The following is a 13,874-nucleotide window of genomic DNA, read 5'->3' on the forward strand; positions in this document are numbered from 1 at the left end:
ATGAATCCTACCAGATGTCCTAAGCAAATAAAAACAAGGGAATTTCAAATATTTGTGTAGATCATATGACGAAACTGTTTGTATGACATGAGAACAGTCTTTGCTTATTGTATAAAAATATTGTAAACATTTTGCTTGAAAAGGGATTTATTGTTGGATACACAAAACCGCATAAGTTGATATTTAGTTTTTATAACAAGTGTTAAAAGTTAGTCATGACAATTTTTTTTGTAACTATACCATTCGTACGTTGCGTATATAATTCAATTGTTGTACTATGTTTTTGTAATATTGTTGACGTCATCCTACTGGAAGCTTCATTTTTGTATTTAACGTTGTTGTTAGTAGAGGGCTAGATTCTTCTGTTGTACGTTATAAATACAGAGTGGAAGTAAAGTAAGTTAGTCAAAGTGATTGGAGATCCTGTACTCGTCAGTTTAATCAAAAGATTTTTAAGAGTGAAAATTTCACGGTTTTATGTTGGAATAACAGAGATAAAAACGAATAATTCTTTTCGTCAGTTGAATCAGTCTTTGGGGTCTTTTGAAATAAAATATTTAAAGATCGAGATTCAACTAGTTTGTTTTGAATTTACAACAAAGCTACATCTGTGGTAACTAATGGTTAACGTTTCGTACGTTTGTTTATAATATATTGTACGCTTTCCATTTATTGTTGAAACGTCTCATTTCAGTACTAAAAGCATCTCACTTACTTAGCTGACATCTGCACAAACACATCTACCCACCAGCAGACACCCATTCCAAGTGGCCAAGATTGTATCTGCTTTAAATACGTCTTAGTTTCCAACTGGTTCACCCTACACAAAGCCTCCAAAGAAATGTAACTAAAAAACAGTACGTCGAAAACATACCAACTTTTATATATGAACTAACTTCACGTGCATAGTTTCTAATGTACAGTCCGAGCGTTCGCCTGTCTTCCGTTCGAAAATCTGTACAGCGGGCAAATCTCAACATTCACTTTTAAACTTACGTGAGAACGAGCATGAATAATGCCTATGACAAACTTTTATTTCGCAAGCAGAATATTCTACACTAAATTGTAAAGAATGAATTACACATTTAAAATATGACAATTTATATAACGAAATATAATTTACTGTGTTACTATTAAGCAGGTCTTATCATAACTGGGTCAACAATTACTGGACGCGGTATAATTTTTTTTTGTAACAAAGCCACATCAGGCTATCTGCCGAGTCCACCAAAAGGAATCGAACCCCTGATTTTATCGTTTTAAAGCCATAGACTTAACGCTATACCAGTGATGGTCAAATAGTTAAGAACTTATGGCTCTTAGTGAAACCAAGAATGCGACACAACCCTTTTTAAAGTTCATGATATAATCTGGTAGATTAACATGCTTTTCTCGTCACTGACAACACTTTTGCTTAAAATATACAACTTTTTCATATTTTGATTCATAAATTTTTATTTTAGTTGAATTAACATATTAACACTTTTTACATCCGATTTAATTTTGCTACTTTAAAAATGTACGATTTAATATTTTCATTATTTATAATATTTGTTTAAAGCTCTTAAGCCATTTCATATTGCCTACTTGAATAATAAAAACAAGGGAGGCATATATATTTATATACTTACACGCGACTTATACTACATACTATTGTAACATTTCTAAAATTATATACATACGCGAACCCCACTCCAACATCTAGTGGCTGATATATTTCTCGGCCAAAGGACACGCATATTTATATTTTGCAAAAGATTTCGTATCGTCAAATCTTTAACTTCACTCACATTTTAAAGTTATGTAATTTACCCAAATTTTAAAGTATGGAAAAACCCAGTCATAGACCTTTGATTCTCTTTTACCGTATCACATGTAGCAGCAAAATTTGGGATAGGTGTCGTAATTTTTTTCCTTTCACAGCGAAAATACTCAAATTACATAAAACAAGGGACAGTTACTAAGCAGTACCAGTTTCGACTTTAAACATTCAAGTAACTGTTTACCGTGAAAAGTATCAAATAGCTTAGAACTCAAAACAATTTTGCAATTTCATGGCCCACCAAAGAGTCGCTGCATCTCATTAGTAATGTACCGTATGACCCACTAGAGGGCGGTGATAGCACCCTTCGTGGCACTAAAGCAAAGTTTGTTGGAAATATTTCTAGCACTTCGTAAATGGTACATCTTTGTTTCTACTTCATGTATGTATTGCATACACTTGGTGAAACAAAGAACCAGGAGAGTGTTCCCAATAACTGTCTCCCAAGTCCCCATTTTCTTTTTTTGATCCATATTTTATCCATTTTTTGTTGAGATGTTAATTTTCAAATAAGCCATTTGACACCAAATTAATTCAGACAAAGGTTTGACCAATGGCAATTACAAAAACAATCTACAAATTAGTCTCCAATGAATTCCATAAACGAATCAAACCACCTGGATATTTTTGACATCACTATTGTACTATCTAAACCTAACATTCCCTCATGTTTTGTCCAAGGAACATATCATCTGAAAACATTTTCAGGAAAGAAAAGAACATCTAAAGAAACTTAGAAATCTTAGATATGGTTGGTTAAGTATTCTTAATGTCCATCTAAGTTCTGTTATTCTTTTGACACAACTCTCACTTTACAGAGATTTAACCTATGATGTGATCTGCTCTAAGTTAAAGCAACTTTTCATTAAGTTATCCCAAAGTTTTTTTTTATTTATACTTGTCCCAAACTTGTGATAAGAAAGGCTTGTAATAAAGTTAGAAATTATTTTCTAAAAACTTTTATTTAACAACAGAACTGAATTACAGCATCTGAGAATGGTATGACATTTCACAAAAGGACATAAGAAAAGATACATGAAAATAGAACAATTATTTGAAGAAATAAAACAATAAAATCAGATAGCCATAACTGTGCACTTCTAAATTTACAGTCTTTCCATCAGCTAGGCACCGACAACTATCAGCCCATTGAACAGAAATGTATTTAGTTCTACATACTGCAATAACCAATTGGAAAGCTAAGTAACAATTGAATTTGTTTAAAACTCCCCGACCTTTTCTTAAATATTTAACAAGAACCTTTGAAGCCAATTATTTAACCCTAAAATAAGACTGTATTCAGTTGCTACTTTGTTTCAAGAGCTAACTTTTAATATTTTCCAACACTTTCCTACCCCACACAGCATGATCAGTTATATGTAGTAGATGCTTGTTGACAGGTAACAAGGAAGGTAAAACGTTCATGACAGAGCTGGATATGAAAATCTTGTGAAACTGTAACTCGTAGAAAAACATACTAAAGAGGAATGATACCTTTATAAAAGAATGGGACAAGAATCCACCTGGAGGTGGGGGATGAAAGCGTGGAGTGAATATGTGAGCTGGTATTTAAGTGGGCGAAAAGACTTGACCCATCGGTAACCCATTGCCCCTGGCACCCATAGAGTAGATGTTTTAATTTTAACTCTTTCCCTATACATATCAATGGTCCCTCCCATCTTCACGGGGATGTCTTGGAGCGTCAAACCAATTATGGGCAACACAACAAGTCCAAGTCCAGTGAAATATGTCTAGCTGTACATACAAATTCTACAAATGGTTATGAAATGGATGATGATTTAGGTGATTCTTATGTGGATGGTTTCAATCATCTTCTCCCTCCTCCTCATCTTCCCTCTTCCTCTTTTGACCTCTTGGAGATTCTTCATCTTTATATAAAAACAAATTAATGGAGAAAATAATTTGATCACAAAAAACATACTAAATAAAGTAAAATTGGTCTATGCTATCTCAAACATCATTGTATGTTTTTTTTTATTTTAGGAATTCACAATGACACACATTGAACAGCTTGAAAAATTTAAGCTGTCTCACAAAACTTGAATAAAATGTAACAAGTGATTACTATATTTTAGCAAACACCTACAGAATAAGTTAGCCTTTCCATGCACAAACTCAAATGTCAAAATAACAACATAAATTGCATCAAGCTTTCTATTCAACATAAAATTATATTAAATCTCAAATAAATCACTACACTGATGTTTATAGCTAAGTAAATCACATCAAAATAAGAAGATAAAAATTCAAATGACTATATAAATATACTTCCAGTCATGTCTTAGAATCCTAAATTAAAAAGATAATATGAAGAATATCAGTTTAGCCACAGAATGCTGAGTTTGTAACCCTTTTGTTAATACAACTTAAAACCTCATTAGGATATTTTTTCTCCCTAAAACAGAAAGAATGCACGATATAAACTTGTACACATTTTTTACTAGTCTTACATTAACTATTACACGTCCACAATCAGTAAATAAAAATAGTTCAGTTTAGCTTGGTGTACATTTTACACCTTATTTCGGTTGAAAGTTTTTATGTTTATTAAAACCAACTGACAAAAGGAAACACTAGAATACTTTATAATCCAGAATATTTCAAGAGACCTTATATTTTAGAGACAAGCTGCAATAAACCCTTCATGATGGACACTGCAATTCTCAGTATTAATGTTTCAACTCCAAAAATGGCTAATTATCTGTCTGATCAATTGTGGGATACTTCCAAATAGGTTCTAGCAGTGTTAAAATTATTAAAATAAAATTATGAAGAAAAAATCATTAACTTGTAACTGTAAGGAACAAAAAAAAGAGTCACTGATTAGCTAAGCTCTACTTTAGATATAACAATCTGTTTACTACAAGTGTGAACTCACAGTAGCAGTGCACCTCTATAATTTCCACAGTAGATCCTACAAACTACAATGTGTACTCAAATACTGTCTTTAAAAAAACCCACCTCCTTCATCATCATCATCACCTCCAGGGTTGTAATCACCACCTTCACTTTCTTCCTAAATATTTAAAAACATTACAATTTAGAAACAAAAATGCTTCAATGCATATAGAATGTTTTTAATAGTTTAATATTCGTTCCCCATTACGATATTAAAAAAAACACCATTTTAAAAGTAAAACTCACTTCTGTGCAAAAAATGTAAATACCTTAGAAAGATTCTAGAAAACTAACCGTGATGATGAATTCACAGAACCTTCAGGATATTCAACAACAAAACTCAGTCATTACGAACCTTGAACATACCACATCATAAGCAACACTACATCTAATACTTATGTCAGTAAATCATGTACTAACATCAATATCGTCTTTCTCTAGGTATGCAAGACCGACCTCGTCTTCTCCATCCTCGTCAGCATCCTCATCGTCCACATCTTCATCATCATCTTCCTCACCATCTTCATCCTCCTCTTCATCTACATTTACATCATCATCCTCATCTTCATCTGAAATCAAAAGTTTACAAATGCTTATGATATTTTAAAACTCACTATAATATTAAAGTAAGCTTTTATAATGCTTTCAAAGCATTTTCGTCATTACAGACCAAAATACAAATTTGCAATGAACAAAAGTAATTGAATATAATGCACCAAACACAGAGCTGTATATGATTTACAAGGCAGTCTATTACCTTCACCATCTTCTTCATCCTCATCTTCACCTTCACTTTCACCCTCTCCATGGTCAATATCATTTTCATCAATGTCATCTTCATTAGCTGAAATGATGATTTAACCAATCAGATTTATTGTATTTGGTAGCTTGACTTTTTAAACTACAATCTGTTTATTAGAGAAGTATTTTGCACATCTAATGAGGTGGGGAATCCTATACAATAATATAATAAAGTAGGATACTACTTAAAAGATGAACACCATAAAAAAAAGTCTTCCTATTTGACATCTGGCAATACAATGTTGGGAACTGTTTGTTAACACATTAAATACCAACCTACCAAACACAATGTTCTTAAAAGAACTATTTTACTGACCAAAAATCTTAGCAGTGGCTAACAATGTCACAAACATACTGACTGCTCAATACACAATAATTCTATATTCAAATAAAGGATTTTTACCACTCAAGAAGCAGGAATAACCAACTGTATTAATACCAAACCAAAACTTACCATCTTCATCATCTACTTCTGAATCTTCAGCCTCCTTTTCTTCTCTGTCATACCCATCAAGGTATTTAAGACTGGGTATTAAATTGAAAACCTTTTCTCTGTAGTTCTCAATGGTTGTTACCTCACAGTTGAAGAGGTCAAGGTTTTTTAAGTTCTTGAATTCTTTCTATAAAATAATAGAACTAATAGTTATTGACTAGGTTTCCTAAAGAGAAAAAAAGTGGTATACTTGATTATCTAACCTGAATTTTGTGGCTTTTAAATTAATACATAAATCTCTTCTAGAGAACACAGTATCAAGTTCAAAACTTAATTTTTCAAATAATGCCCTACATATTTTCTCTAAGTACCAGCATGCTTACATCATAACAAACCTCACAAATTTTATAGTTGTCATGAGATAAAATACTTGAAAGAACAACACTAATTAGTAACCTACAAATAAAATCCATAGTTATAATTAGGTGTGACCATTAGGTTTTAGTAGTATAAAAAAATTATTCAAAAAATAAGTTTAAACATTTTGTTATTAGAATTTAAAGGCACAGAGGTATACAGACTAAAAAACAAACCATAGTAATATGGAGGTCTTTCAAAATTTACCTCCTATGCATAATTAGTTAAGAGTAATGTTGAGTGTGTTTAAAACATCAAATTTCAAATACTAAGCAGTCAGTGAGTCAGGGTAAACAATACAGATCTGAAACCCTAGTTTCTTTTACATGTCTGATTTTAAATCAATTAACTTAAAAACAAATTACAATCTAACCAGGCCTTACCACAAATATTAAGCCTATTTTTTTTTTTAAACAGTCAATCCAACTTCTTACCAGTGGTTCTAAAGTATCAATATCTTTAATTTTGTTGCCACTAAGATTAAGATGAGTCAGTTTTGGGCTTCCATGAAGTAAGTTCAGTCCTCCAGAAATTCTGTTGTCACTAAGTTCAAGCTATAAAAAAACAAACAATTATTAACAAAAAATACTTATTATAATGAGGACCTCCTGTAACAAAATTTAACATTTTTTCCAGCACTGGCTACATCTGTCTACCTAATAGGAAATAAACTGAAGATTGACTGACAACAAATCACTTTGAAACATTTATACACATGCAATTTAAGAGGAAAACTACTTGTATAGCCAAGTTATTTTATACATTAATTTTGCAAGCTCAGATCCATTTTAAAAAGCTATTAATATCAGTCTACTGGTTGGCATACTCGTAAACTATATGTATGTTCTTTATGAAACATAAACGTAAATAATGGAAAACCTTATATCACCCATTCTATTTCTACAACAAATCTTACCTTTTTAAGACTGGGTAGCTTTGGAAATCCCTTAAGACTTGTTAAACCAACATTTATAAGACTAAGGGTTTCTAAGTTGATAAATTCATCTGTTAAACCCACTATGTTTGTGCTGCGACTATTGTCCAAATTCAATTCTTTTATCTGAAATGATAATTATCAAAACATTAAAGGAGAGTTGACTTTATAAACTAAATTAAAACAGTACTACACAAATAATTTGTATAATTTGACAAATAGAAATTTACCAAATGCCTTATATTTTTCAAGTGAGTTTATTATCAATATTATCACAAATTATCTATAAATTCAAAAGGATTTGATAATAAAGAAAAAACACTAATTTCCAACATGGAAGCTTAACCTAACTAAAATCGTTACACTACTGCTTAGTGCGATCACGTGACCAAAACCACGCCAGACCTTATCCAGCCATTGTGGTTACAGTACTGCATATTGAAAGTTTCGAGTACAACTCAAAGCTTCACATTTGTTAGTAAAATTATTTCGATTGATTTGTAAAGTTACTTGAATCGACGATCTGGAAGTATACATAAGGGTTTAGAAGCAACGTTCAACCACATCTTAATATCAACTAAGAACAAAGACCGGTGCCAAGGGCACTGCGCCATACGCAAACGGAACTCAGCATAGGTGTACACAACGTACATAACTACCATGTAAGACATAACTTTATATAGAAATACTAGATAGTTTTCGCTTTATTATAAGATATGCAAAATTATGCTAGCAGTGCACTAACAGAGACTTGCGAAAAAACACGTTAATATTATCACAATCACAAACAATTTCCAAGACGCCACCAACATGGCGGCTTAACCACCGCCAAACGTAGAACGTCATACTAAACGCACACGGGACGCTTGCTACAACATGGGTTCCCGCCATAATGCAACGAACCGCTGCTTTTCAACTTTTTTCTTAAAAAAGTTGAACCTTATTTTGGCAATTAAAAAATATTAACAAATTATGATTTCATAATTTCGCTAATCAAAATAAAAGCATGTCGTAGAATCCTATGAAGTGACAATTACACAATACTCTGTCAATGCCAGCTTATTATAGGTGTTTGTGTCAAGCATACACAGCACCTAGAAACCAAAATTGAGTTACTTCTTCCCTTTACAATTGTGTAAAAGATTTAATAAGCGCGTATATGAAAAATGTATATAACAATTCCAACGATCTAAGGCGAAATATATATGGAATTTGCTTAAAACTTCGAAGAAAATGTAGAGCTTCAAAATTATAGATTTGTGCACAGAAAAAACTTTTGTATATTGTTTAAACGAACGACGAAGCTTCTATATTTCCGCACGTGGTTTAGTGCACTAGTTAACAGCGTCATTAACAAGATCTTAAAAAGGTTAATGACTCAAAAATTAAGAACTTTATCCCACTTTAAAACCATGGTTATCTAATCCTTGATGAGATCTTATATCTAAAAACTGAGAACTAATGAACTTTAAGAAATTACAACTAAATATATTTGCATTTCGAAACAAACTTACAACCAGCTTATAACGCTAGTAAGTAAACTATAAATTTTTAAAACATAAAAAACAAGCTCTCTAGAGAAGAGTTATGAAACAACTACACTGCATATTTTCATACGGCTCTTTAACTATTCGCAACATTAAGGTTAAATATTTAAATTACTTCAATGATTACTTAAATATTAATATAAATTAAGAAACTGTTATTAATAGTAACAGTAAAGAACTTCCCAGGTACTTTTTCATCAAACTGAGCTGTATTAGAAACACGACACCTACTCTATTATTTCTTTGTGGTATCGTGCAACGAAGAAAACAAGATACAGAATTTTAAAAATTTTTCATTATTAACTCACGTTTGACAGATTGACCTTCAAAACACCTTTATAAGTCCAATTTACAAAATACAGTTTTTAAAGTTTGAGTAACTCGACCAAAAGATAAATTTTAAAGTTCAAAATGATTTGGTGTGATGACAGTCGTGAATGATTACTCGTTTATCATTCGTAAATCTATAGCAGTATGTTTATTAGGCCTAATTTACTTCTGTATAATTATTTAACTTAAGATCCAAACCATAAAATAAACCTTAGTTCAATACCACTAAGAAGTTAATTAACACACAATTTAGAAAAATCTACACACATACACGATTAAATACTTTTGGAACAATGTCCAGATCTTACAAAAAATTATAGTTAGTCAGTGTTAGGCTACACCCTTCTTAAGGTGCCATATTTGAATTCAGCGGATTGCTCATTCCCCTGACGAAGTGAAAAAGCGCTTGCTTAGCTTGTATTGACGAGTGCTAGCTTTTGAACTATGGTGGAACAAGTCACTGCTATTTACTTATTTAAAATATCTACACACTTTCTTCAAAATGCAAAGTATTAAAGTAAAAAAAGGAACTGGTAACGACGAGTAAATAAATATTTATACTTTTCGTATCTTTACAAATATAGACCTACAGACCGACTGTACATATAAAAACTGCATGTGACCTCTAATAACGTAACGTTAACACGTGGTGTAGCAAGAACACCAACCACAATTAAGCAACAAGAATAATTCTGGAAACAGAACAAATGACTTTTCTACATTTTCTGATGTTTTTCCTTGAGGATCAAATAAAACTCTTTCAATAATAACAAATTATATGTATAATCAAAATTAAAGATGGAGATTAAATCTATGTAAAACCTGTGCTGGATTTCTTCCCCGCTTCTCCAGATCAATCCTTTTCTCCATTGCTTCTGCAACCACGGACGAACGCTCTCACACACCCGACAGCTTCTAAGTTGATTCTTAAACTGGGTACCTTCGCCACAACGAAGCGCGGTAACACCAATACACTCCTAGAGGGGTCTCGTATTCAGCAAATGTACAAGTACTCCAATAAGAAAGTCACGTGCCTAACACAAGCCAATGAAACGTTCGCAAGTATTAACGTCAAGAATATAATTACGAGCGAAAGACGGCTTCTTCATCGCAATTAGATCGCAGTTTTGAGGAAGAAGACAAGCAAAATATAAGGGTTGATTATATATTTTGTAAAAGACATATTATTACGATACCAAATAATGATGTGTAAAGTAAATATTCTAGGAAAATTGGTGAGTATTGCAACCTGGTTTCATAAACATAAAATTACAGTTGACATAAAAATCTATTTACTAAATACTTTGATATAGTATTATGTTGCTACGATTCCGTTCAAGTTTTAAATAACATTGTACTATGTGCAATTCATAAAAATAAATCTACAGCATTCAATATTTAAGTTTTATAAGTCATTTAATGTAGCTATAAAACACACTCTTGATTTTAACCACGTTTTATTGATATTAACAAATTAATTTAACGAATTTAGATTTCTATTTTCGTTTATCAAACGAATGGTAGTGAATATATTATATAGCACAATGATACGTAGTGATACATCAACACGAAAGACCAATATGATCCGTGAAATACAACACCGTTTAAAAATATAAAAGAATCGTCATGTATTCTTTGATAGTGTTTACGCAGAATACTGAAGAAGAAACTAAATGAACGGCAACTGCCTGTTGAAGGAACACAAGTATAAGAGGACAACATTTTAAAAGTCAAAGTCAAATTTACACAAATATGAAAAAGAGAAGACATTAACAAACTAAATCATATGATTTTTTTTCAATAAAAATTAACACGGAATGAATCCAGACACAAACTCATGGACCACTGTTCTTCCGTAGGCATGTTTTCTAGACAAACTATATATATTTCCGTCGTTTTGCATACCGACTTAATATTTTACAATACTTTAAAAGAAAACAAAACGCCACAGAAGATTCCATACGATAAAACTGAACAATTTTGAATGTCAGACCCATTAACTGAAAAGTAGATTTATATTTTCTATAGAATGCGAAAAATCAACAGGTCTCTAGTGGTTATTATAATAATGTAGACACTTTACGTGAGGACACTATAACAGGTATCTATAATCGATGATAATTAATTATATTTATTCGTCTAAATCTTACTAAGACATAATCAGAATTTTATTGGATGAGGGGTCATCCTGTAATATATAAAATTATATTTAATATACTTCGTTCTATCTCTAATTGGATGTATTTTTTCCCCAATACGGGAAGGTATCTGTGATTAATACGAGTAGTGTGTGTAAAAATATTTATTAACCACAGCATAACCTCCACTCATTTTTTATATGTAATTAGGTTTATCATTTTGTAATACTGTCTTAAAATCAAATATGTCGAGTTTATCTCGGTAAAGTATTTCTTTTTTAAATAAAAATAATTTACATGAAATAGACCTTTTATTCTACTTACTTTTATATAAAATCTCGCTCCCAGGAACAAATTAAACTTAACAAATCGCTTCAAACGAATAATGTATGTAAAACATACCTCACTTTCTAGTGGTCTTCATATAAACATTTCTCGTTTTGGAAAAAACAACAAAATTGAGTAAAACGACCTTTATACTCCAAATACACGTGTATATATAGATTTAATATTATTATTTTAACCAACATTTTCTCATATTAATAATAAGAAAGCCGCACAGGCGAAATGTTGGTTAAAATTATATATATACGTATACATTTATAGAGAGAGGTAGTGTGTTTGTGTAACGATCGTTCTTTCCACACGTCCTATCAAAATGTGTAAATCCCTCATGTACGCACTACAAATTTTGAAAAACAACAGAAAAACCCCTCTTCCAAGGACAAAACATATTTATAATTTATCTCAAACGAACTCATATTTTGAAATAACAAATATATCATTTCCTAATGTTACTTGTCTACAAGAGAAACTCCAGTACAGAGAACTAAAACAATTAAATCATTTCAAACATACCATAAACAAAATGTTTTTCCTAAATAGTATAAAAACAAAATTTTGTTTAATTTACGGTGATGTAAAATTTTACTTTCAAAAATAGCTTATTTTATAGAAATAGTAATACATTATCTGATTTCTATATTACTTAAATAATCAGTCATCGTATCAGTAAAACTTCCGTTTTTTTCGAGTCTTCTAACGGTTAGTTTATGGCATGATAACGCTAAAATCCAGTGTTCGAAAACCTACTGGGAACATAATTCAGGCAACTTACTGCGTAGCTTTGTGCCAATACAAACTTGTTTTCTGAAATGGTATTTCCTTATTCTAATTAGTGCTTTTCATAATATGCAAAATATGGCATTTTTTTTTTTTTTTTATTTACGAGTTACTATGAATTAATACATAGTATGTGATTTTGAATAATAGTCTCGTAAATTTGTTTTAATTTTAACTGTGATACAGTGTGTGTGTGTGTGTGTGTTTCTCATAGCAAAGTCACATGGGAGCAATCTGCTGAGTTCATCGAGGGGAATCGAATCACTGATTTTAGTGATACAGAGATTTGTGCACCTTGAAAATCATCGTAAAATTGCACATATACAATTAATAATCACTTTGTTTACTTAATTAAGGATAACTTTTCGAATAATTTATAAAGGCAAGCAACTCATAATTGGCAATGATGGCCGAATATGAATTCTGCAAATGTCTACGTCATTAATTAAATTTCTTTCTAAAAGAAACTAAACATAATTCGTGTGATGTTTAATTATTATGCCAGCATTTCTCACTTACTGTGGATTGTTTGTTTGTTTGTTTTTTGAATTTCGCGCAAAGCTACACCAAAGCTATTTGCGCTAGCCGTCCCTAATTTAGCAGTGTAAGACTAAAGGGAAGGCAACTAGTCATCACCACCCACCGCCAACTCTCGGGCTACTCTTTTACCAACAAATAGTGAAATTGAACGTAACTTATAACGCCCCCACGGCTGAAAGGGCGAGCATGTTTGATGCCACGGGGATTCGAACCCGAGACCCTCAGATTACGAGTCGAACGCTTACTGCGGAACTTCAAAGTACTAGACTTGGTAAAGCAAGGAGAAGAATGGAATATTTTACTCTTAGTAACAGGGTTACCTACGTACACAGTATTAATGTACCCTTATGCTAACGTTTTCCTTTTGTTTTACACTATTTTCACAAGCTGAGAGTTTTATAACAATATAATTCAAGCAAAAGAAAATCTACATACGGGACGTTAATATTTTATAAATTATTCGTTAGTGCACATTTCATGCTAATGCAAGAATATTTACTGCAATTACAATATTTGTTGCAACTTTTTCGGCATTGTAATTTAAAGTGGTGTTCACGTGATTCAATTTGAATCAATTTAAACTAAGGATTCTCACACTGTGGCACATGGATCTAATGCGAGTGTTAGACACAATTAACATAAAAAAACCTTAACATTTGTAATAAGTTCTATCTGAGTTTTCCACGTACTATACTCACAGACACGCCCTCTACCTGCATAGGCTCGCTAGTATTTTCATCCCTTCAAATTGAAACAAAAGGTACCACATGTTCTTCAATCGTGCCAGAAATAAACAATCGTATACTTTGCATTAACGAGTGCGCGTTTAAAATATAAATTTTTGGTAGTAGTTTTCTTTTAATTTTTTTAA

General features: G+C 31.6%; 1 protein-coding gene across 4 annotated transcripts in view; it reads right to left on the reverse strand.

Annotated features, from left to right (window-relative positions):
- Window positions 1-2,765: 2,765 nt before the first annotated feature.
- The window catches only part of Mapmodulin (acidic leucine-rich nuclear phosphoprotein 32 mapmodulin), a 56,557-nt gene continuing 45,448 nt past the window's right edge, over window positions 2,766-13,874 (reverse strand). Inside the window, exons 1-8 of one of the 4 annotated variants that reach the window (XM_076500245.1) lie at window positions 10,026-10,193; window positions 7,309-7,452; window positions 6,827-6,946; window positions 5,997-6,162; window positions 5,499-5,585; window positions 5,198-5,310; window positions 4,805-4,859; window positions 2,766-3,711 (exon numbers count right to left, since the gene is read on the reverse strand). In XM_076500245.1, coding sequence (XP_076356360.1) covers window positions 3,647-3,711; window positions 4,805-4,859; window positions 5,198-5,310; window positions 5,499-5,585; window positions 5,997-6,162; window positions 6,827-6,946; window positions 7,309-7,452; window positions 10,026-10,073 — 798 coding nt within the window. In that variant the 5' untranslated portion in view covers window positions 10,074-10,193 and the 3' untranslated portion in view covers window positions 2,766-3,646. Of the gene's footprint in view, window positions 3,712-4,804; window positions 4,860-5,161; window positions 5,311-5,498; window positions 5,586-5,996; window positions 6,163-6,826; window positions 6,947-7,308; window positions 7,453-10,025; window positions 10,194-13,874 lie in introns of those variants that run through there. The other 3 variants (XM_076500242.1, XM_076500243.1, XM_076500241.1) reach the window with 3 other exon arrangements.

This window comes from Tachypleus tridentatus, chromosome 4, assembly GCF_004210375.1.
Source record: "Tachypleus tridentatus isolate NWPU-2018 chromosome 4, ASM421037v1, whole genome shotgun sequence".
Lineage (NCBI taxonomy): Eukaryota > Metazoa > Arthropoda > Merostomata > Xiphosura > Limulidae > Tachypleus > Tachypleus tridentatus.